Source organism: Siphateles boraxobius, unplaced genomic scaffold, assembly GCF_051911475.1.
Source record: "Siphateles boraxobius isolate OS27281-9 unplaced genomic scaffold, OSU_SipBor_1 24, whole genome shotgun sequence".
NCBI classification, from domain to species: domain Eukaryota; kingdom Metazoa; phylum Chordata; class Actinopteri; order Cypriniformes; family Leuciscidae; genus Siphateles; species Siphateles boraxobius.
In genome coordinates this window covers 15876381-15902913 of record NW_027508855.1, presented here as the reverse complement: position 1 = coordinate 15902913, position 26533 = coordinate 15876381, and the positions used below count along the sequence as shown (strand labels likewise).

The window sequence follows — 26533 nt, the reverse complement described above, 5'->3', positions numbered from 1 at the left end:
AAAAGCTGGACAATGACTTTCTTCTAGAGCTGCTGTAAAGCCAAAAATAATCTTTGTTGTATTAATTTCCAGTTATCACTGCAAAGCAGTGGCGGCTGGTGGGTTTTAAAATAGAGGCGGCACACAAAAATTTAGAGGCCGGATTCTTTAACTACTTTTACATGGCTTTTTTTGGTCACTTATAGACCTGAATATTTATAGAAAACGACACAGACATCAAAACAATATAAATAGAAGTTACCTTACCTATAAATTAATCCTAGTCTGTCACTTGAAACAAAAAAATCCATCCTTGCAAATTTTAAATGTTCATGTTAAAAGAGCACGTTCGGTGGTTTAGTGAAGCTGATTGCTGTAGCCTATCCAACTTAAGCATGGGGTCTTCCTTCATTTTTTATTTGTAGCTGTTGTTTGAATGGTAGTTTAGTCAATTTGTCTGTGATCAAATATTAAATATCTCTACTCTCCATCAGCGGTAGCAGGTCAAACTAATATCACATAATTTACATCTCGTCGATGATTGGTTGATATACCAAGGGAGGCTAGCCTCCTCATAGACATAATAAATACATTGTATTTATTATGTCTATGGTTCGTGCAGCTACTCTTGAGAAGCTGCGCTGGCTAAGTCCTCCGGTTACTCTCGAATCGAAGCTCCCGTTCCACCACATCCCAAAGATGCTCTATTGGGTTGAGATCTGGTGACTGTGGGGGCCATTTTAGTACAGTGAACTCATTGTCATGTTCAAGAAACCAATTTGAAATGATTTGATCTTTGTGACATGGAGCATTATCCTGCTGGAAGTAGCCATCAGAGGATGGGTACATGGTGGCCATAAAGGGATGGACATGGTCAGAAACAATGCTCAGGTAGGCCGTGGCATTTAAACGATGCCCAATTGGCACTAAGGGGCCTAAAGTGTGCCAAGAAAACATCCCCCACACCATTACACCATCACCACCGGCCTGCACAGTGGTAACAAGGCATGATGGATCCATGTTCTCATTCTGTTTACGCCAAATTCTGACACTACCATCTGAATGTCTCAACAGAAATCGACACTCATCAGACCAGGCAACATTTTTCCAGTCTTCAACTGTCCAATTTTGGTGAGCTCTTGCAAATTGTAGCCCCTTTTTCCTATTTGTAGTGGAGATGAGTGGTACCCGGTGGGGTCTTCTGCTGTTGTAGCCCATCCGCCTCAAGGTTGTGCGTGTTGTGGCTTCACAAATGCTTTGCTGTATACCTCGGTTGTAACGAGTGGTTATTTCAGTCAAATTTGCTCTTCTATCAGCTTGAATCAGTCGGCCCATTCTCCTCTGACCTCTAGCATCAACAAGGCATTTTGCCCACAGGACTGCCGCATACTGGATGTTTTTCCCTTTTCACATCATTCTTTGTAAACCCTAGAAATAGTTGTGCGTGAAAATCCCAGTAACTGAGCAGATTGTGAAATACTCAGACCGGCCCGTCTGGCACCAACAACCATGCCACGCTCAAAATTGCTTAAATCACCTTTCTTTCCCAATCTGACATTCAGTTTGGAGTTCAGGAGATTGTCTTGACCAGGACCACACCCCTAGATGCATTGAAGCAACTGCCATGTGATTGGTTGATTAGATAATTCCATTAATGAGAAATTGAAGAGGTCTTCCTAATAATCCTTTAGGTGAGTGTGTGTATGTGTATATATATATATATATATATATATATATATATATATATATATAAACAGTGCATGCATATTAAAGTGATCACATCTAACTATAAGGTTATTCCAAGTGTTGTGACTATGCATGACTCTTTAAACACAATTTTGACAAATGCTATTTTTGGCATTTCATGCATCTTTTTTTTTTTATTGTTTATTGATCAAGCAGCAGTTACAAATGTGTTATGTAATTCCTTTGACACTGTATAAAATGTACCAAAAATGACATTAGTTAAATGCACAGTCTACAAAAAGCAAGAAAGAATAACAAATGCTCAGAATCTTTACTGACCTTTACAAACCAAGTTTTTGCACAGCAGTAACCTTGGTCTTTGCCAATATTGTAGAAATTAGGTCAAAATAAATGATCTCAAAAAGCACTTGTACAATTATTCTAATGCTGCTTTAGTGCCCTGAAAGCTATATCAGAGAACCCTATATCACTATATAAAGAAAAAAAGTTAACATAAAAAAAAGTTTGCAAATGCAGAGTTACACACAAAACAGTAACCCTAGTTATTAATCTAATATTCTATACATAGATGCTAGTGTTTCTGTTTCAGCAGCTCTTCCAAAACAGTGAGCTTATTTGTAACAAAGATATATGTCTCTGTAGAAAGAGCTTCATTCATTTACCAGTTCTGATTCCTGGATTTATTAGTGATTGTGCCAACAAAATATAAATCAATTAGGGCATTTCTCATTGCATAAACCCCTGCAGCTAGGATTCTCCATTAGTTCATTATAAAGATAGCTAGAAAAAGTTTTCAATGTAATTTTAAAAGCTATTTTTGGGCCCCGCAATCAAAAGGTTAAATGAACTATCGCAACAGGGCTATTTGACTACTATTTGTGTGTATATTTGTGCTTGGTTCACTAGTAGTGACTAAAATAGGTCACAAAACAGCAGCCTATTCTGACATTAAACAAATAGCAAGTGAAACTGTAAGGCCACACTAGAGCTGGGCATGTTTAGAGCTCGCAAAACAATTAAACAAGAATTTAAACAAAAGAATCCCCCTAGAAATGCTCATTCAAATGTGATCAGTATAATCACCATCAGTAACTGTTTTTCTAAGTGCAATGTTTAAAAGACACCAAAAGTTGCTACACTGATTACAATTCCTTTTGCTTGACCTCAAACAGGGTAACGTTGAGAAAAAAAAAACTATTCTGGCAACACTGGAAGACTTGTACAATACTCAAAGTATTTTTTTGCGGAACAATGGTAGCAGGTAAACCAAACAGGGATTGCTGGTTTTGTATTATAAGTACCCCTGCAATAAAGAAATAAACGTCCAAAATCAATAGCGTCCTCTAATCTTACAATTCCATTGAGGAAAAAAGTGCTTCAAACTGTCTAGCATAAAAATGCTGCATCAATGTTCTTTCAAAGCAGTCGTGTGAATACTTCTATTCTCAGTAATGAGACTGAATCAGCACTGCTGTTTCAGCAAAAGCAAATGTTTAGGCCTTATCTTTTTTTGTAATTTTTCTCGAATGCTATGACTGAAGCACCTCTGGTTATAAGACAGTCATGTGGTATAATACTGTGTTAGTGGCTCAAACAAGATCCACCCTGAAGGTCTTTTTCTACCGTCTTCAAGCTGAAGATGCATTTAACCGCAGCCTCAACTGGACATGTCTTTCCTATGAGCTTGAAGCATCTCGGTCACGCTCACAATATCTTCTTCTGGCACCTGAGACAAGAAAAGGTTTCGATTTAAATGACACAAAAACACAGGGATTATCACATCCCATCCACATATGCAATATTTGTTAGGGGTGGCACATGCTTTAAGCTGAACAACACACACTCGTTTAAAGTGTGTTTTTTTTTTATGATTGGCGTAAACAGAGACGCATGATCTCATCTCATGTGGATCAGTGTATTCCAGAAAGCAGGTTATGTGGCAAGCGAAAAATCTCAACTTTCGGTTCCAAAAACAAAGGGTTTGTAAGTCATTGCCGTTTAAAAGTTTGGGATCGGTAAGATTTTTAATGTTTTTAAAAGTAGTCTCTTATGCTCACCAAATTTATTTGATTACACTAAAAAAAATAAAAACCCAGTAATATTGTTAAATATTATGACAATTTAAAATAACTGGTTTTCTAATTGAATATGTTTTAAAATGAAGACTGGAGTAATGATGCTGAAAATTCAGCTTTGCATCACGGGAATAAATTACAGTGTCACATGATCCTTCAGAAATCATTTAAATATGCGGATTTGCTGAAAATAAAATGTGTGTTATTATTGTCAGTGTTGAAAACCATTATGTACACATTTTTTTTCTGGATTCTTTGATAAAAAATCTTACCGATCCCAAACTTTTGAAAGGCAGTATATACAGTGTATATATATATATATATATATATATATATATATATATATATATATATATATATTTTTTTTTTTTTTAAGCCCGACACTCAAGAAAAAAAAAAGCAGCTTCCATCATGATGCATTCAAATCAGAGAGACACGATGCTGTCGTCCGGGTATTTTGGGAAGTTTTTCACAATGCATGGACATGCCATACACAGAACCGCTATATAGAGTACATTAATGTTGATGTAATTCAGCAGTGCAAGCCAGTAAGTCCCCGCCACCACAACTGTATGTTCACACATGACCTTATAGTACCAGTAGTTTGAGGAACTGGCCAAACTATTTCTGTCAGCAATTTTCTTGAAGTACCCTAAGATTTTAGTAGATTTTGTTGTGATTGACCAATCAGACCCTTTTCACATATCCGGTGTTCTCAGAAGCAGAAGTTGTCATACAGTAGTTGGGTAAAATTCTATAGCGGTGAATGGGAGACGACAGAAAACATACATTTTGTATTTGCATTAGCAAAAGAAAAAAAAATCTGTTATACCATTTCCATGACTTTCCAGAAGAGGAAAAAAAATAAAAATAATGGAGAGAGAGAGTCATGTCAAATTTGCTGTCACTCCCTCCATTGTAATAGAAACACCGGTAACACTTTACTTTACAGTGTCCTTGTTACATATGTTACATGTAGTTACTTTAGTAATAACAGTAAATGATGCATAATTACATGCAACTAACCCTCAACCAAATCCTAATCCTACCCTAACCCTATAGTATGCACATGTATTTGCTTAATATTACTCAGTACTTAAATATATAATTACACTGTAACAATGACACCTTAAAATAAAGTGTAACCGAAACACCCTCACAGCATAGTAAATTCTTTTTTTTTTTTTCATTTACAGCCAAGGTAAAATAACATGAAGTATAGCGTTATAAATGTGGATACATTTTTTTTACATTTAAATATTAAAAACTTTGCTAGATTTGTAATGTTGATAATCAGTCTGTGAAAAGGGTTTTTATGATATCATGTTTTAATATCAGGTGATAATGCTGATTATCTGATGATGAGTAAGAATGTCCTGTGACCAATGAGGAACCAAACAGTTTCTGCTAAAAAAATGTATGGATTTCTAAGAAAAGTGGAAAAGAATAGGAAACTTATTTAACACGACATAATGGAAATAAACAAAGGCGGTGTTGCAGAAATCGTCCAATCAGAGCATATTCTGAAATTCTGCTGTTTGCCGATTACTAGGCAACCACTTGTCCTTCCGTTGATCAATGTCATGTAAATATCAAAAATGATTCAAATATACTAAACATAAATGCACTAAACTATGCATTCTAGACCTCCACAGACTGTAATGTCAGTAAATCACAAAATCAACCCAAATTAATAATGCACTTATTTTGTATTATATTGAACATCGGGCACCCTGATCTCTAGATGTGTAGAAAACCCATATCGGTTGACTGTTACATAAAGCTCAAACATTATGAGTAACAAAAAGAGAGAGAAAATATAAAACTTACCAGAGCATGATCAAAGCTGAAGGTGCTGATGTAATACGCTGATAAATCACTGTCTGCAAGAGGCTGAGAGATCTGAGCAACTATTCCACATTCATCTGCAAAAGGAGACAGAGAGAGATAACAGTCGATATTTGGAATAAATCAAACTTTATTTTTCTTCTATCGCCCAGCTAAACCAATTTCGCTATTGTCCGGACTAGTGGTTGGATCAGAAAGAAAAACATTACATTACATAGGCATCCTAACTAAAAACTTTGTATATTCATTATCAATTAATCCTGAAACATATGCATCACAGTTTCCACACAAATATTAAATGACTGATTTTGAATGCTTGTCATAGTCAGCAACTATGTGTCATAAAAAAACGTTGACTACGTGTGAATTGCATGAGAGAAAATTTTAGGCCGGGGATTCCCAAACTTTTGTTGTCATCTTAACCCCTTTGCTGTTAAATATTGACTTTTAGGAGTCAATCTGACAACACATTTGCAGATTCACAGTTCTCTAATGCTGGTTATGCTCACATTACATGCATGTAAACAAATATTTAATGCCTTGGTTTCACAGGCAGGGTTTAGATTAAGACAGAATTATTCCTTAGTTCAATTAGGACAGTCAAGTAGCTTTTATAAATGTGCCTTACCAAAAAAAAAAAAAAAAAAAAAAGCATTACTGGTGTGCATCTTGAGACTAATCAATGGCACTGACATATTTTAAGATATGTCAGTGCAAGTTGCTTTCAGTTAACAGCTCAAACATGCATTTATGATTGGGTTTGATTTCAAATATCAACAGTGGTCAGCAACAATTCTCAGAAATTGCATACTACACCTTTAAAAGTGCCCCTATTATGTTTTTCGGATATATAATTTCATGCAGTGTGTAATATAGCTGTTTGTAAATGTAAAAGGTCTGGAAAGTTTTAAAGATCAAAGTGCACGATAAATTTAGTTATTGACAATTGACAGTTATTAACATGTGCATTTTCATATTGATACCTTGCAATACTGAATGAATTGTACTGCAAGTACATTATTTTTTTATTTTCTTTTACTGAGCTAACTGTAATGCATTGTGGGATTGTTGAAGGTTACATGGTGCCTTTGAATGTGTCTAAAAAGAAAGCTCACCAAAGCCTAGAGGCTGCCCTCCTATTCTCACCATCCTCCAGAGCTCACCAGAGGAGCTGGTGAAGAGAAGATCAGCTGGGAATCTGACACAAACACACATTTGGTTTTTATTGCAATGTGCAGCTAAAAAAGCTTTGATATCACCCGTTCATAACTCTGTGAGGGTCTTACTGTCTCTGTGCTTCTGTGTCCATCACCAATGAGACGTATCCATCAATCAGAGAGAAGGAGAAGAACTTGATACATGCCATGTCCTGATCAACACTGGCGCCCTCTTTATGACTGGAGGAGAAAAATGCATGAAATACACTCAATGAAAACAGCGCACACATAAAAACGCTAATTTTTGTTATTTCAATAAATGGACTACTTTGGAATGGGATTTTAGAAAATTTACAGTATGCAAGTTATATAAGCAGGCAAATTGTGTGATAAACTGAAATTAGTTCAAGACGCCTCTTGGTGGCAGTAAATGCCAATCAATTTGGGCCTGCTATTGTTGGTGCCAATCAGGTGGAAATGAAATACAAAATTCATAGCAGTGAAAATGCCTTTGCAGCAGCGTGTTTCATACCCGTTCGAGTAAAACAGAACATCTATGAGGGTGGTGGCGATCGCTGGCAGAGTATCCGGATCCAAACTCATTACGCAAAACTGATTCTCAGGAATCAGCACTGGATGAACTGTCGCATGCGGAACTGAACACACACAAAATAACACTTTAAATTATCAAAAACAATACTACCACTTGGAATACTAACACTTGTTTAAATGTACTAGCTGGTATTGAATCAACGTGTCAATACAAAACACTTGTAAAATTATGAATTATACAAAGAAAAGGGTGCAGGTCAAGTGTTAATGACATCAGGGGCCAGATTTACTAAACTAAATTAAATTTAAATTAGCATCTGGCTTCAGACATGCTTTTTTGGGGCGGTGGCGTAAATACTAGTAAATTGACGAGCGCAAGCCTTAGTAAATCACCTTGCATGATTCATTTAAATAGTTTCCTCCCATACATTTTTGCATCTGAAACTCCTACAAATGCATTTGCAATAAGGTCAGCTGCAAAATTAACTCTGTCCGCATCTTTCCAGGGCTAATTCTTCATTGCGTGTCTTTAGTAAATCCTGACAGTATTTTTTTATACCGTTTTTTAAAAGATGTTAGTAAATCTCCCCCCAGATCTTTTTATACCAGGGAGGAAGTTTTGAAATATTAAAACTACAGTATGTTTCCATAGTATAATGAACTATTCTTAAAAATTTACATTTTACAATTTCACATTATTTGTCCTCTTCAAAACAAAAAACAAACAAAAAAAAAGGTTAAGGGCTAGATGTGTGAATACACTACCATTCAAATGCTTGGGGCCAGTATGATTTTTTTTAAGTACTTTTCTTGATCAAGGATGCATTAAATTGACCAAAAGTTACAGTAAAGGCATTTATGTTACAAAATATTTCTTTTTTTAAATAAATGCTGTACTTCTGTACTTTCTACTAGTCAAATACTAGAAAAAAATATGACTGTCTCCATAACAATATTAGGCAGCACAAGGGTTTTCAACATTGATAATAAGACATGTTTCTTGAGCAGAAAATATGACAATAAAAATCAATTTTATGTTAAAATATATTCTAAGTAATTTAAAATTGTACTAATATAACACAATACAATACAGTTTTACTGTATTTTTCTTATCAAATATATGCAGCCTCCGTAAGAATAAGACTACTTTCATCATACCAACCCCAAAACTTTAACCAAAAGTGTAAGCCTTTCCTTTATCCAGTCTCACCCTCTCTTCCGTTTCGCTGAAGGCCATTGCAGGCGTCCTGACTGTGGACAGGCACTGACTCTCCCCCCTCTTCTCTGAAAATATTAAACTCCTCCACCAGAGTGTCCACCACCACCGAGAGGTCTTTCTCCCGCACCTAAAACACAAACAGCACTCCCTGAGGTGGCCATGTTTATTTTGTACTTCAGTTTTGTAGCGTTATTGCATTTTTAGCATGTGTTAGCACTTGTAAAAAAATAATAATAAAAAAAAAAAAAAAAAAAAACTTTAAAAACTTGATTTTACAGTGTCCTTGTTAAAGATGTTACAGTACATGTAGTTACTATAGTAATAACTATAAATTATGCATAATCCTAAACCAAAACCTAATCATAACACTATAGTTAGTGCATGTAGTTAATTCATATTTCTCAGTACTTAAATGTATGACAAGGACACCTTTAAAAAACCATGCAAAATTGAATCAAACAGTTATGAAGATTATGTTTTTAGTTGTTGTTGTAGCACCCCCTGTGGGTGACTATTTGGTGCACATCTTCTAAATCTGTTTTAATTTTGGAAATCAAGGTCAAGGATTCAGAAAAAAAAGAAAAAAAGATGTCTACATTTCCAGACATCATCACTTTCATTACACATCTACCAACGTATTAAAAAAAAAAGGTGTCATTAAATTGTAAAACATTTACAACAAGCAGGTGTGTTTGATGTTAGAGCATGCTCCCTTAATACTTTATTTATTAACACAGTTCTGTGTCTCTGGGTACAGCCAAATGACTGCCAGCTCCACTTCTGTGTTTGTTGCTTTCTTTTCCTCTCACCATCGGTGCTCGGGCCCTAATTATAAAATAATACTGCTGCGTTACTGCCATGAGTTATCAAAATTATCAATATCTAAAATAAATAAATAAATAAATAAGGTTCACATTTACTACAAGTTGGAAAGTTTATGGAAGCTCCAACTTCTCCTACTTGAGGGTTGTGACATGTAAAGAATCTGTCATATGACATGCAAGAATAAATATTAAGGATATACTGACACAAAACTTCCAGCCTAAACTCATCCAATTATTTCTAGGAAGGTTGCTGATAGGCTTAATCTTTACATCAAATAACAGTTTACACATTCCAATATTGATAATAAGAAATGTTATTTGAGTCGCAAATCAGCATATTAGAATGATTTCTTCAGGGTCATGTGACACTGAAGACTGGAGTAATGATGCTGAAAATTCATTCCTCTGATCACAGGAATAAATGTCATTTTATAAGAATATTCAAATAGAAAACATTAAGTTTCCATCCCTTGTGTTCAAGAGAACCAAACTGGGGAAATTGGTGCAAAATATCTGTAATAAAAATGGAAGTGTCTGCAATCGGGGAAACCACTATTTTATCCTACATGATAGATGACTAGCATCTCAGAACGCGCAGACGAAATGCAATAAACTGTCGTGCTATGCTGGTGTTTGGGAATGCAATGGAGGTGTAACGGTACATGTATTCGTCCTGAACCGTCACGGTATGGACGTCACGGTTCAGTGCATAGTCAGACAACGTATACAGTCAGTCACAGGTGATCCACACTCCAATCCAGAATGGGGCACGCACGGTAATGCAATGCTGTTTGCTAACCGCCACAACAGGAAAAAGAGCAGAAGAAGACAGGATCCAAGCACCAACCCAAAACAATGGCTGCTTCTCAATACTCAAATTGATGATTCCTCGCTTCCTCACTCTCGGAAACTGATTGAACTCAGCCATTTTGAAGGGCATCTCAATTTTAAGAAATTTGACGCGAGAAACGAGGAAGCTAATGAGCTCTCACGCGCAAAGAAAATGACAGCGTAGGCTATGCACAAAACGTTAAATCAAAGCAATAAGTTTGAAAACAGCTGTTGGATTTTACCATGCTGCATTGGTCAATCTATCAATTAGAGAAACAAATCAACAAATCCTTCATTTTTATTTTTAGGAATAAGGAATCTGGGGGGGCCGGACATGTAAATGTACCAAACTTGTATCGAACCGTGACCCCAAAACCGAGGTACGCACCGAACCGTGACTTCTGTGTACCGTTACACCCTTAGAATTCAATCATGTGAGACACTTTGGGGAGGGAATTAAACCAAATCAAACAAAATGTTCAAATGCTGTGCAATACAACTGATCCAATGTTACTGTAAGTCCAGTTATCCAATCACATCCACTCTTGAGGCAAAGTCACATGAGTGTTGTGTTGCGCATTCCGTGATTTATTCAATAAATGTTTTTCCATCGTATTTTAGGAGCATGTCTTATCAGATAAAAACAATTATGTGCATATTTAGAATTTATGCATGCCTTGGCGTTTCCATCCAGCCTTTTTATGCAATAATCCAAAATTTGGTGGATGGAAACATAGCCAATGATCTCAAAGACACACTCGCTTACCAGAATAAAGTCGGTCTGATACGTAGAGAGCATGAACACGGATACATGCTGCTCAGCCAATGGAGCGATAACGGACTTGGCGATCTTGGTGACACCCACGGCCTGTGAGCTGCTGGAGGCGTTGCCATTGGAGACGACATTGAGCGGGAGCCAAGTAGAGCCCTCCACCTGTAAGTGCTCGGACAGCTGTAGCTCTGGAAGAACAGGATGATGGATCAGTCCGTATCAATCAAATATAACAGTTTTAAACAACAGGTTTACATTCATTTCCTTTACAATCCAAACACATTTTATGACATTTGCCGAGAAAACACCATATTTTTAGTGGAGAACTTCATTGAGAAACTCATTCTGCACTGAATGATAGGGTGATTTTTACTTGGCGGATGATAATGTCTAAAAGTTTGTGGTCAGTAAGATTTTTTTTTTGGGAGAAAGAATTTAATACTTTTATTCAGAAAGGATGCATTAAACTGATCAAAAGTGACAGTAAAAACATTTAAAACAAATTGTGACTATTTAAAATAAATGCTCTAATAATAATCTATGCAACAAATAACAGTTTGTTATTGGAGTAATGATGCTGAAACTCAACTTTGATCACAGGAATAAATGTCATTTTCAAGAATATTCAAATAGATTTTTTTTTTAAATGTAATAATATTTCACAATATTACGTTTTTTTTTTTGATCAAACAAATGCAGTCTCAGTGAACAAAAGACTTCTTTCCAAAAATACTAAATAAAAAAAAAGATCTTACTGACCCCAAACCTGTGAACAGTAGTGCATCTTGGGATCTTTTTGGACCTTAACCATTAAGCTCCTCAGACCTGAGCTTTGGTTTGGCGTGCATTGTAGATTTCTTCTAGCTTTTTGGGGTTAGGAGGGACCAATACATATAATAACCAGATATTATCTTTGAACATGAAGCACTTTTTGAAAAAAATGATGTCCACATATGTGGACACTGGGTCTGTATTCACATAAAAAAAAATCAAGACACCATTGTGTAACAAAGTGCAAATCTCTTTTATTTACAGCCTGAGCACTGTGCCTGAACATTTTTCGTTGATACTCTTGCATGTACAACTTCTGAACATTGATATGGAAAAACAAAATTAATATAAAAAAATATAATATCCATAATAATATACAGGTCCTTCTCAAAAAATTAGCATATTGTGATAAAGTTCATTATTTTCCATAATGTAATGATAAAAATTAAACTTTCATATATTTTAGATTCATTGCACACCAACTGAAATATTTCAGGTGTTTTATTGTTTTAATACTGATGATTTTGGCATACAGCTCATGAAAACCCAAAATTCCTGTCTCAAAAAATTAGCATATTTCATCCGACCAATAAAATAAGTGTTTTTAATACAAAAAAAAAAAGTCAACCTTCAAATAATTATGTTCAGTTATGCACACAATAGTCAATACTTGGTCGGGAATCCTTTTGCAGAAATGACTGCTTCAATGCGGCGTGGCATGGAGGCAATCAGCCTGTGGCACTGCTGAGGTGTTATGGAGGCCCAGGATGCTTCGATAGCGGCCTTAAGCTCATCCAGAGTGTTGGGTCTTGTGTCTCTCAACTTTCTCTTCACAATATCCCACAGATTCTCTATGGGGTTCAGGTCAGGAGAGTTGGCAGGCCAATTGAGGACAGTAATACCATGGTCAGTAAACCATTTACCAGTGGTTTTGGCACTGTGAGCAGGTGCCAGGTCGTGCTGAAAAATGAAATCTTCATCTCCATAAAGCTTTTCAGCAGATGGAAGCATGAAGTGCTCCAAAATCTCCTGATAGCTAGCTGCATTGGCCCTGCCCTTGATAAAACACAGTGCACTAACACCAGCGGCTGACATGGCACCCCAGACCATCACTGACTGTGGGTACTTGACACTGGACTTCAGGCATTTTGGCATTTCCTTCTCCCCAGTCTTCCTCCAGACTCTGGCACCTTGATTTCCGAATGACATGCAAAACTGAGCAACAGTCCAGTGCTGCTTCTCTGTAGCCCAGGTCAGGCGCTTCTGACGCTGTTTCTGGTTCAAAAGTGGCTTGACCTGGGGAATGCGGCACCTGTAGCCCATTTCCTGCACACGCCTGTGCACGGTGGCTCTGGATGTTTCTACTCCAGACTCAGTCCACTGCTTCCGCAGGTCCCCCAAGGTCTGGAATCGGTCCTTCTCCACAATCTTCCTCAGGCTCCGGTCACCTCTTCTCGTTGTGCAGCGTTTTTTGCCACACTTTTTCCTTCCCACAGACTTCCCACTGAGGTGCCTTGATACAGCACTCTGGGAACAGCCTATTTGTTCAGAAATTTCTTTCTGTCTTACCCTCTTGCTTGAGGGTGTCAATGAAGGCCTTCTGGACAGCAGTCAGGTCGGCAGTCTTACCCATGATTGCGGTTTTGAGTAATGAAACAGGCTGGGAGTTTTTAAAAGCCTCAGGAATCTTTCGCAGGTGTTTATAATTAATTAGTTGATTCAGATGATTAGGTTAATAGCTTGTTTAGAGACCCTTTTCATGATATGCTAATTTTTTGAGACAGGAATTTGGGGTTTTCATGAGCTGTATGCCAAAATCATCAGTATTAAAACAATAAAAGACCTGAAATATTTCAGTTGGTGTGCAATGAATCTAAAATATATGAAAGTTTAATTTTTATCATTACATTATGGAAAATAATTAACTTTATCACAATATGCTAATTTTTTTAGAAGGACCTGTATAATATCCAAATAAAAAACATATCCAAAAAAACTTGAAAATTTGCTTTCTTTTTTGTAACACTTCAAAACTTCTGCTTCTCCAAACTAGGAATGTTCTTTTTATCTGTGGGAACAGTGGATCACACTTAACCGGTGTGAAAGACTGTGTAACAGTTGCCCCATAACCCACCATGGGGTTTATTCGTGCCCAGGAGATGTGCGCCATGACTGGGATGCTCTTTTCAGAAAAATCAGCCCGTCTTTTCCTAGAGGTTTTATGATTTTCAGAGCTCCACCGCGGTGGAGATTGAACTCACTCCCCAGCCAGAGTGCACTCTCTCAGGCTTGTGTCAATGCCTTGAAGGCCCTGGAGCTTTGAGACCAACGCAACTTTTTGGACTTTGTCATTTTTAAAAGCTTGACTCCAGAGTCAAACTCCGCATGGGCATTTGAGCTTGATTCGTTCCCAGCAAGGCTGCTGCTCCACCTCCTCTACAAAATCCCGAAGGTCCATTTTAGGACCGTCTTTGCTCCAGACGGAGCTCCAGGGGTGGCGGGCGAATCTGACTCTGGCCCAGTACGGGCCACCCTCCCTGGCTGGCCAGGGAGGTCTGAGAGCATGGAGCTCTAAACCCACCGCTACTTTTTAGACTTAGTCATTATTAAGAGCTTGGCTTCAGTCAGCATCACCATGGGCTTTATTTGTAACCAGGAGAAGTGCGCCATGCCTGGGAGTTACTTTTCAGAAAAATCAGCCCGTCTTTTCCTGGAGGTTTCATTTTTTCCAGAGCTCCACCACGGTGGGGATTGAACTCACTCAGAGTGCACTCTCTCAGGCGTGGGTCACTGCCTTGAAGGTCCTGGAGCTTTGAGACCACCGCCCAGGACGGGCCACCTGAGAGCATGGAGCTCTGAACCTACCGCATTTTTTTGGGACTTTGTCATTTTTACGGACCTTCGGGCGACCTTTGCGCGAGTGAGTGAGCAAGTGTGTATGTGTGTGTGTGTGTGTGTGTGTGTGCGTGTGCGTGATCGCGAGAGAGTGAGCAAGAGAGAGAGTGTGCGTGTGCGTGCGTGCGCGCGATGTTTTCATGTTTTTCAGAGATCCACCACGGTAGATTGAACTCACTCCCCAGCCAGAGTGCACTCTCTCCGGCCTGGGTCACAGCCATTGATGCCCTGGAGGTTTGAACCTGTGTAACAGAGTATGTGTGTACGCGCGCCGCGAGTGAGCAAGCCAGTGTGCGTCACGAAGCTCAATGCAACTACAAATTTTAATTTTTTTGCTAACATCTTTTACAGTTTCAAAGAGGCTAAGTCCCATTGTCCACATATGTGGACATCAAGTTTAGCAGCATAGTAAATCTTTATTGTTACAAACGTTTGTCAAATGTGCATGCCATTTTAATCATACAACACTACTATGCATAACTTAACAAGAATCAACAATGAAAAGTTTTTAGATTTTTTATCTTGTGGACGTTTTGGTCTGGTGTCGCTGCGTGACATGTGACCTAGCTGTGTTCTCCGCCATCTTTAAATTATTTATGTTCATTTTTTTTCTCTTCTGACGCCACCAGATGGCAGTGTAAGTGTCCTCGTTTGTGAAAAACATGTTCCAGTTACACAGAATTAAGTATTATGCTGCACACAACCAAAAATGTGATGTCCACGTATGTGGACACCAGGTCTGAGGAGGATAAGCAAACAAACTCTAGCATCATGGCAGAGAGTTTTGCAAAAGCAAACAACACTCATGTTTTCTTCAGATAAATGTAAAAATCTAGTTGCATTACCCTATGCAATGAAACTAGTCTAATGAGATTACAGTATCACAGACTAAACCACAGAGCACAATGGGAAGTTATTTCTCAAATACTGATTGTGTTAACACTCTAACCAATCCAGAGTCTATAATTATACACAGAATTACAGAAGGAAGTTGCAAAGGTTTTCGTCGGCAGGCATGCCACTTTGACAGCGTAAGAAATCAAAAATTAACAGGGTGATTCTGTGACCCATTTTAGACATGCAGACCTCTCAAAATGAAAGAAAACATCTTGTTCTCGTATCAGAACACCTGCAAACAAACACTGCCTCTGAAACTTTGTTCCTATATAATCGTTTTTGCCTTCCTGTAGACTGAGAAAAGGAAAGGGTTTTTGCTGTAGAGTCGCAGGGGTTTGTCAGCACAGAGGAAACAGCTGTTTGGATCAGAGGCAAAGGACAGGGTTACAGCGGGCTTGATAATAACAGCCAAGAACTCAGTGTACTGTTCACCTGTTCACTGATCAATGCTCCAGAGTCAATAGAGATCATTTGAGGGACTGAGAATCTTTTCAGGGATCAATAACAACCAGGATATAATTCTGCTGGTCGAATTGGGTCTGTAGTTCAGTTGCATTTGCCCTGCTAATAATTATTAATAATAAATAAATAAATAATAATGTTAAAATAAAAACATTTATTTATAAAATAAATGTATTCTTTCAATGTGTCTTTGCTGAATAAATTGATCAAAAGTTACAGCAAAGACATTTATATTTAAGTTACAAAGAATTTCATAAAATATTAAGCAGCAAAACCATTTTCAACTGAGAACCAAATTAGCATATTATAATGATTTTGGGGGAAAAAATAAGAAAATGTGACACTAAAGACTGGAGTGCCACCACAAGAATAAATTGCATTTAAAATATATTGAAAGAAAATAATTTAATAATATATGATATAATTACAACTAAAATTAATTACACATAAAATATAATTACAAAAAAAAAGATTTAATAATTGTAATAACATTTGACAATATTGCTGTTTTTTAAATAGCATTTTGATCAAAGAAATGTAGCCTTGGTGAGCATGAGAGTTATTTCAATATATTTATAATTTATAAATATATATTTAGAAACATATTTTATACATAGTAGAAAGTAACGATAATTATCAATATTTCATGTTTTCTATTAATATTTCATGAAATGAATGATTAGTGTGTGCTGCTAATAGAGCAGATTTTAATCATACTTAAAAATCAAGAACTGATATTGTTTTTTTTAATAATAATTCCTGTTTTATTGCTTCAAATACACACTGCATCATTTTGAATAATGAACCTTTTTATTTGCCAAATAAATCATGGTAAGCATTATTCTGTCCATCTTGTTCAAATATGTCACATTTCCATATTCTTCACATTTCAATCCAGTTTCAAGTAATGAATCAAATAAAGATTGATTTTAAATTGAATTTAGTAAAAAAAAAAAAAAAAAAAGATTAAGCATTTAAATACCGAATATGCTAGCTGAATATTTTTTCTGCTGTATTTATCCAACCATGGCTGTTCACACTGCTGGATGCAAATAAGAATGTTAACCCAGGGTTTAGAAATGTACAGTGTGAAATGTCAGATTATGAATCCCCAGGATCAAATGTTGACAACATAGAATCACAACAAACAGAATTCCAAGGCAATGTGTGTCATCATCAACTGAACACAAGATAATTAGGAGACCAGGTGTGTGTGTGTGTGTGTGTGTGTGTGTGTGTGTGTGTGTGTGTGTGTGTGTGTGTGTGTGTGTGTGTGTGTTACCTTTAAATCCCTCCTCATCAAGGACAACGGTGTAATTTTCCGGAGTTTCTGTGAGGCTGAAAAATTTGCATCTGTGAGAGAAAGAGAAAAGCCACAGGAGAGAGGGAAAACAAATAAAGGGAGAGAGAAAGAAAAACAAATCAGACAGATCAGACATTGCATAAATGGACAAAAACAATGGCAGATTGTTGTAAAGAGTGTTCCAGCATGGAGGCGTGAGATGGAGAGAGAAACCACATCAGACCTCTTTGCAGAAAAAGTCAAAGCTGTTTTTTCTTTCACTTAAAGTTGAAGCCAACATCTGAAATTCATTCATACGATTCTGCATTTCGGTCGATGCTGAACTGGTTTGTTGCGATTGATAAATTTGAGGTGAAGAGAACGCAAGATAGTGTGTTTGTGTGAATTGCTTTCTTCACGATGGGGTTTGACCCAAATATTTTAGGGGCCGGTCCAGGAACCCAGAACAACGTGCTCCACTTCATTCAGTCGATCTATTGTCTAAGCCACAGAGCTGAGAAGCAGCTGGGAATCATGGGAAAGAACTCTTGAGCTGTTGAAAAATTCATGCTCATTGCAAAAAATTAATTGCAAATGAAATCTAGACTGGGTAATGAATTTTAACTGAAACCAAAGATAAAATACAGTGATATTGATTAGTTATGTACAGCGGTCATGTACTCTAATAATGTTAATTTAGTAAGTTAAAAAAATATACTCTACTGTACCTTTCAGAAGTTTGGGGTCTGTAAGATTTTTTACATTTTTTTGAACAAGTTAAATGCTCACCAAGGCTGCATTTATTTGATCAAAAATACACACACACACAAAAAACTAATATTGTGGAATATTATTACAATTGAAAATAACTTTTCTATTTTAATACATGTCAAAGTTGAGCAGTCTTCAGTGTCACATGATCCTTCAGAAATCATTCTAATATGCTGATTTGCTGCTCAAAATGTTTTTTTCCTCATTATCAATTTTGAAAACAGCTGTGCAGCTTAATATGATCATGATACATTTTTTTTCAGGTTTCTTTGATGAATAGAAAGCTCGAAATATATATATATATTTTTAAATATAAATCTTTTGAAACATTATAAATGACTTCACTGTCATTTTTAATCTATTTAATCCACCCTTGGTGAATAAAAATATAAATTTCTTCACAAAAATAAATAAAATTGCTGACCACAAACTTTTGAAAGGTGACACCTTTATACATTTACAGTAAAAAAAAAGGTAAACAAAAACATTGATTAGTTAACCTAATGAATAATATTATTATTTTTTCTCAATTTTATCATACTACTTTTGTGACCTCACAACACCCTTAAAGTTCGCTCAAAAATAAATTCTGGCATAATTTACTAACCTGTATGACTTTATTATTCTATGAAAAATGTTGTCCCGGTGTTTTTTCCCCTGTGCGATGACAATGAATGATGACTGAAACTGCTTGCAAACATTAGTTTTGTGTAGTAATTGTATTTATTTATTTTTGCAATAGAAACCACTAAGAAACTTTGCTTTGACTTCAGTACTCATTCTTGCAGTAGTCCGCTAACATGGTACACAGCACTGTTTAACTTTCTTTCACATTAACTACTGTAGTTAAAGAAGACTGAACATTATCAGACCACTAGTGCACCAGCCCTATTTGAATGAAGAGCTGCTACACACGACCCGCAGGCCCAGTGCAGCTGATTCATGTGCTGTCTGCAACTCAGCGGAATACAATCCGGACCCTAATGACTAGGCACATCAATCCAGGGGCCAAACAGAAGGAAAATAATACATCCCGGCCCTCAGGGCTAACTCAGCACAGCAGCATTGTGTCAGCTAGTCTCACACTTCCTAACAACATCTAGAGCTCCCAGGGTTCAACTTCCTGTAAGAGCTCCATAGCCTTCTGGAAAAAAGAGAAATATAGGAGTGTTGTTAAAGCAACATCCTCCAGAATGGTGAGAAAAGACAGGGAACTATGTTTTCTATATTAGTGCACTCTATTCAAAGTCTTCCCAAGTCAGAACATTGATTTAGCCTAAGTCATTATTAACTGTAAAATCCTTATTTTACCCTAGTTGTCCTAAGCATGTTCATGAGAAAAGTAACAATGGGTATCATTCACTAATAATTATGTGAATTGTTTGTATGCGTGTAATTTTACGAATACAGTATATATACTGCAGAGTAGGGGTGTAACGGTTCAAATTACTCACCGTTTGGTTATCACGGTTCTAGGGTCACGGTTTCGGTATGTGCTATGTTATTTGACTACTGTCAAATAAAAATACAGAAAATAAGAACAAATAATAAAATTACAAGCAACAGCACAAATAAATAAAATAGAGCAAAGACACAAATAAAATAAACAGTGCTTTTCAGGTTATTTAGGTATCGAACAGTAGCTTTCAGGCACAAATATTCAATGAAATAATCAAATGTAAAACAACACCGCACATAATCTTCACTGTATTTAATTAAAGATTAATAAATCTAAAACGTACAAAAGCTATTCAGTCAAGAGTAGCAAGTGATTTTCTTGTCTTTTGTAGTTTGATTAATATTAAAAACAGACAGCAGGAATATTAGGCTGCTGTCACTTTAAGAAATAATGAATGGATCCAGTACACTGATACAGATACACATGCATTGTCTTTTTTTGCATTGACAAAAATAGTGATTGCGATTTAAATTCGATTCAACAAAATTCCAGGTTTGCTGTACTTGCTTGTAGGGCTACACAATTTGACCAAAATTTTGTGATTATAAATCAATATGGCTACATCATAAGATAACATTTATTTTTAAGGCTGTGGTTCTCAAAAATGTTTTGTCGCTCTCCCCTTTTAACCTTTTAAAAAATCTGATGCCGCTTAATTAAGGCAAAGCGTTAAATGCTATTTTTATTTTTGCTGATCTCCTGCGCCCCCTGCAGCCCCACACTTTGAGAACCACTGTTTTAAGGTGAAGCCGTTACACGTGACTACATGCACTTACTATAGTAAATGTAATAACAGTAAATGATGCATAATTACAAGTAACTAAACCTAAACCAATCCCCAACCCTAACAGTAACAGTAACTCTATAGTAAGTAGATATAGTTAATTAATATTAATCAGTACTTATTTGAGTAAGTACAATGTAACTGTCACCTTAAAATAGTGCAACCATCATTATAATAATAAATATAGCTGCAAGCAGCAATTATGGGGCCAAGCACAAAGAAAGCACGCAAGTCATGACAGAATAGCTGGGAGCATCAGACTGACTTCAACAATGAGCAATTAAATAATGATTATTAAGATGATTTTAGCCAAAATGGTTGAAAAATCATAAATACAGTCACTAATAATATGATTTAATGGTTTATTATTTTTTAACAATAGGTGGTGCTGTGACCAAATTGATGTGGTGTGGTCAAAGTGAGGTGACAATGACACCTGCAACGTTTGGTGTCTATATGCTAAAGCATTCCAGAGATACAGCCTCAGATTCGTTTTGGCATCATGCCACCAAATTTGTTGATGCAGTATACAAAAACAGTTTCGTACATAGACACCTTCGGTGCTTGACCCTTAATTATTATTACTACTACACGAAAATATAAAAATTACTAAAAAACATAAATATTACTATTACTATAGAAACCCGCGTGGAGCCCCAAAAGCTTCTCTTTTGTTGGAAAATGCTCCTCATTTCTAGTTTGGAAAGATGGTTGGCCATGTTGTGTTCCCGAACGCATGTTAAAGCGACCCGAAACTTGAGCTGATTATTTACTACAGCATTTACTGCATCTGCTTATTTACTACAGAGCAGAGCCGCTTTGAAACGCTGCAAACACCGGCGGATGTGTGTAAGAGCACAGTGTTGAGCTTCACTCTGAGACACATATATATATTTAATTAAATCAGAGCCCTTGCAATTTGATAATTGCACAAAGCCATAACCACAATTTCATTTTATTTAAATGAATCATGTACAGCTGTGGCCAAAAGTATTGTCAATGACCTAAATTTGTTTTTTGTAGATTATTTTTTACATGGTTCTATAGTATACAGGAAATCAATGATAGGCATTTCATAAGATTTAAAAGCTTTTATTGGCAAAAATAAAAATAAAAATTCAATATGCAAAAAGTTTGCAATTTGCTCTGGCATGCTGGATATCAGCTTCTGGGACAAACCCTGACTGATAGTGATGCATTCTTGCCTTATTAGTGCCTGGAGTTGATCACAATTTGTGGACTTCTGTTTGTCCAATCGCCATTTGAGGATTGACCACAAGCTATTTATGGGATTAAGATCCTGGGAGTTGCCTGGCCATGGATCCAAAATGTCAAAGTTATGATCTCCGAGCCAATTCATAATCCTTCTTGCCTTGTGACATGGAGCTCCAACATGCTGTTAAATGCATGGATCATCACCAAATTGCTCCTGGGTTGTTGGGAGTTGTTCTGCAGGACGTTTTGATACCATTTATGGCAGGATTTTTGGGCAGAATTGTGAGAGGGCTCACTCCCTTGGATGAAAATCAACCCCACACATGGATGGTCTCAGGATGCCTCACTGACTAAAAGTTTATAATATATCCATGTAATATTTCATACGTTTGAATGTAGATTGTAGTCACCGTGCTCATAGCTGTACTGTACATGTGAAGAAAATAACATTAACAGATGAGATCTTGTATTTGTGGGGACACCCCTTCTGACCTTTGAAAGCATAGTTCACCCAAAAATGAAATTGTTGTCACCGCCTACCCTCATAACATGTCACAGTTGGTTGCAATACACATCAAGAACCAATGCAAGCTATGTTTACATCCATCTATTCTTACATCTTGCATTTAAAAAAATGGATGGAAACACCAAGATGCGAAAAAAACAAAACCGTATGCACTCAATTGAGGAGGGTACTTTTTTTATCCGATAAGACGACATGCACAAACTACAATGGAAACACATTTAGCCTACCAAATAAATCCCTCGATGTGCAACAAAAAACTAACACGTCTTTGCTTCACTGGACTAACCAGTGGATCAGTTTTATTGCACAGCATCTCTTGGTTTGGACATTCTGAAATACCCAAGCCAAAGTCTGATATAATGGTATAATGAGATTAATGACCAATGTACCAATGATAATTGGTATAATGACCACCTAGAAGCGTCTAACATGTTTGCGTTTCCAAACATCAGGCATCTGAACGCAAGATAACATGAGAGTTTTTATTGCGTTTCGTATGTGCACTCTGAGAGTCATTTATGATGTAGGAAAACAAGCCACAGTGGTTTCCGTCATTGCAGGAACTTCCATTTTTATTACAGATATTTTTCACCAATTTCCCAAGAAGTGATGACTTTGTTCTCTTGAATACACAGGGTGGACACTGTGCTTTATTCGCAAATTATTTATCCGATATTTCTGCATTTTAAGATTAAAAAGGGCTTAGATTTAGGCTTAGGAAGTGCTATGCTCAACTCTGGAGCATTATTTGTAGCATTCAAGGTTCTGGAAAGTTCAACAAGATATGGCTGAACGAACCAGAAAAGGCATATTGAATACACAAACGCATATCTTTTTCTAAGCTCTGTGGGAACTCTGCAAGTCTCCACATAGTTGAAAAAACCCTGCCAATTCAACGACATTAAGCAGTAGGGATGGGACGGTATGAAAATTTCGTATCACGATTATAGTGACCAAAATTATCGCGATTATCAATATTATCACGGTTTTGTTAAAACCAGATGAAAGTGTTAAAAAAGAACTGATGCTCACACTGAAAACATTTCAACAAGTTTTATATTTAAGAATCAACAAACAACAAATAAAACAAGCAGCTGTACAAAATGGATTTAACAGGAAAGAATAGAGACATTAATCTCTATTCAATATGCCCCCGTAATTATGTGGTAAAAGAAAATCGGTGTAATAAGTGTACAATGAATATACATTATTATCTCTTAAATGTCACTCTTAATAGTCTTGTTTGAACTTGTTTGTTCGTCTTTGGCTCAAAGCCACTTGCTGCAAACTTTTCTTCGCGGAAGCTTCAAGTTTATTTCAAGTGAGTGAGATAAAATATTTCAACTCAAAACAACGCTTTGTGCCCAATTATTTCCCAGACGTAGTTTTAGTATTGAGATCAAAGTTAACTTGCCTTGCGTTCGCTATACAACAGTGTGTGATGGTCAAGACGACTCGGCAGATTTGAAGTGTTTAACGTTACCCCATCGCAGCGAATTTTTTTGTGCATGTCCTGTGACCATCCTTGATTAAGTCTCCCTCAGGATTTTTGTAAATGCCAAAATATGACCACACCTCAGTTGTGGCCCTCTTAAAAGGCTGAAAAATCTCCCGAACACGGTCACCGCCTTCCGCCATTCCTTCTTGAATAAAAAAACAAAACAAAAACAACATTGCGCGCCTGCGTCAGACTGTTGCTGGCTGGACAGGATTTATAGTGAGTTATTAAAATCGCGATAATCAAACACGGTTTTAATGATAATTGAATTTTAAACGATAATACTAACCGTCAGTACATTTTATCGTGGTTTATAGTGAAACCGGTAATCGTCCTATCCCTATATACTAAAGACACAAGATGCCCAACAAAATACTTCAAGGGAGTTCACCCAATAATGTTTATTCTGTCATTAGACAGTTGACGGTATCAATTGACTTTCATAGTTGGAAAAAAATATGAATACTGTAATAAAAAGTCAATGGCTACCGTCAACTGTCTGGTTACCAAAATTCTTCAAAATATATTCTTTTGTGTTCAGCAAAAAAAACAAAAAAAAACGCATACACAGATTTAGAACAACTTGAGGGTGAGTACCGGTAAGTATTTTTGGGTGAACTATCCCTTTAAATCGGCGACATTTTACAATCACATAGAAAAAAGAAAAGGAAAAAAAGTAAAGAAGAAAAACAACCCTGCAAACAATCTTCCTTTTCCATAGATGTCACTTTGGCCATGTGTGCCATGTAGAAAGATATTACCTAAACCCTAACTTTTATTCAAGTGTAAAATTACATAAGTATAACTCAACACATTAACCCAGACAAAAGTAATGTTTTGATGTTTCAGTAAATTATGGTTTAACTGTGAAATGCATATTCCACACTCTAGTTAGAAAATGCATTGTAGCCTATACTTTTTATTCAGCACTATAATTTTAAATACGTGATATGTATAGGCCAACAGACCTATACATTGAAAAGTTTTATTTTCTCTAATGGTTTGAATATTTTTTTTTTACTTATTAGATGTGTCAAAACCTGCATGAAAGGTATGTTGTCCAGGTAGGCAGCGCACTAGGTTTAAGTTACAGCCATTATTTCAAGTCATTTACATAGCTGAGCACAAGAAATTGCTCACTTTATGAAAACAGCTTCATTTTAGCTATATCAGAGTGCAACTGTAAGCTTACGAAGGCCTCGTGTGCATAATGTGAGATCTTCGGTTATTTATCATTTCTCCAAACTAACCAAAACAGGGAGAGCCTCTTAAGTTGCAGTTGAACGCACTGCAAAGTATATAACGTTAACGTTACTTGAATTGGTGCCTAGACAAGATATTAATTGCATCATCCAACGCGTAATAACATGTTTGCAAACTCATACAGGCGTTGACTGTTCTTACCTCGTCCTGTTTCTTAAAAATATCAGTTTGATCAGAGGATGGGTGTAATGTTCCAGACCAGATTTGCTGATACAAGTGACCCTTAACCTGTGGTCCAAGATGTGCAGGTCCATCGTTTAATAGTCCACCAGGAAAATGCCGTTGACAATGTATTCAGTGCAGGTTTGTCGCGTTAAATAACGCTACGCGAGATCATCCGCCTATGTTATGTTACAAGCACAAGACGCTGCGATCAAAACGCGTCATCCTCGTGCAGCTGGTGGCTGGCTGGTGTGAGTGACACATTCGATGTAATCCGACTCGAGAAATTATTGGACAGTGGATCTAAAGAACTGTTTACAGTTAGATATACAGTTGGCTTCCTCCAGGGGGCGTTTGGAGCCTCAGCCTCAAATTCACATAGGTGCATTTCACATTTGTCTTATTGGAGATATTTGTAGATTAAACATTTTTATTTTTAATTATTATTTTAAAGATACTTTACCTGACACATGAATAGATCTACCCTAGCAAGCTGTTAAAAAAAAAATTTTTATCCATATGATGTTATCACAAGTGATTGTGATTTCACATCTGATTGGTCGATCCCGAGTCGCGCTGAGAAAAGAAATCGGTATCACGTGACAACGCAGTCTGTATTTCACTTCAGCAAACATTCCAGGTAGTAATTTACACCTGTACAAATGGAGCAACTGAGAAAAACTTTAATTCTAAAATAGGAAAATTATTATTTAGATCCATCAAATCCCATTGCGTGAAGCCCCGCCCACCTTGAGACTTGGTTTCCCGCTAACTGTCTTTCTTCCAGTTCATTTTCTTCTACTGGTTCGGCAGTTGTGTCACACGCCCCCTTGTTCTTAAAGGGACAGCAGAATTACACAAAAATAGCTGCTCATGAGGGGCATGAACTGTTAATATGTTCAGTCCAGATCTTAAATATCAAATCTCTACAATATTAAAAATGTAATTAAATGATTTTTATTTACAATAAGGTCTTAATAATATAAAATCCTCCACATTATGCTATTATTTATACACAATTTTTTTTCTAGATCTGCTGTAAAGCCGAAACAAACTTTGTCATATTTTTTTCCGTTATCACTGTAAAGCAGTTTTGAAACAATCTGTATTGACTATATAAAGGTGACTTGGCTTAACTTATACAATGTCATTAGCATCAAATTAAACAATTGCAAATCATTGTTTCATAGGCAAGTGTCTTTTATGCAGTGAACTCCAAAACCTTACTGCTTTCATTTAAACCAGGCAAATACTGCTTTCATTTAAACCAGGCAAATATCATTGCCCTGCAACATTACTCAAAAAGTTCCCCTGTGTATCATCACCTTAAGAAGAGATTACAAGTCAACAGAAATGTATGCATTTATTATTATACACCTAAAATGAAGTTTTCAATTTCTGTGCTCTAATCAAGGACATCATGATAAAGTATTCTGATAACTGCTAATTCTTGCATAATTTAGTTGCAGATGTTAAGCTTAGCAGCATTTTAGATAAAAGTTTCCTCAAAAACAGGTCAAACTGCCAAATGATGCAACAGAAAAGAGAACAATGTCTAAAAACAAGACTGTATTTTTTTTAATT

General features: G+C 36.5%; 1 protein-coding gene across 2 annotated transcripts; it reads right to left on the bottom strand.

Annotated features, from left to right (window-relative positions):
* Nucleotides 1-1830: 1830 nt before the first annotated feature.
* castor1 (cytosolic arginine sensor for mTORC1 subunit 1) lies at nt 1831-25294 on the bottom strand. Of its 2 annotated transcripts, XR_013206888.1 has the most exons (10): nt 24929-25291; nt 17272-17342; nt 10959-11152; nt 8529-8664; nt 7299-7422; nt 6896-7006; nt 6725-6807; nt 5592-5686; nt 3266-3412; nt 2849-2969 (listed from the first exon to the last, which is right to left on the bottom strand). XR_013206888.1 is itself a non-coding variant. In XM_077241656.1 (9 exons), the coding sequence occupies exons 1-9, from the start codon at nt 25039-25041 to the stop codon at nt 3344-3346; spliced, it is 996 nt and encodes a 331-aa protein (XP_077097771.1). In that variant the 5' UTR covers nt 25042-25294; the 3' UTR covers nt 1831-3343. The 2 variants fall into 2 exon arrangements, 1 of the variants encoding a protein (XP_077097771.1); XM_077241656.1 differs by having other exon boundaries at nt 1831-3412; nt 24929-25294.
* Nucleotides 25295-26533: the final 1239 nt, after the last annotated feature.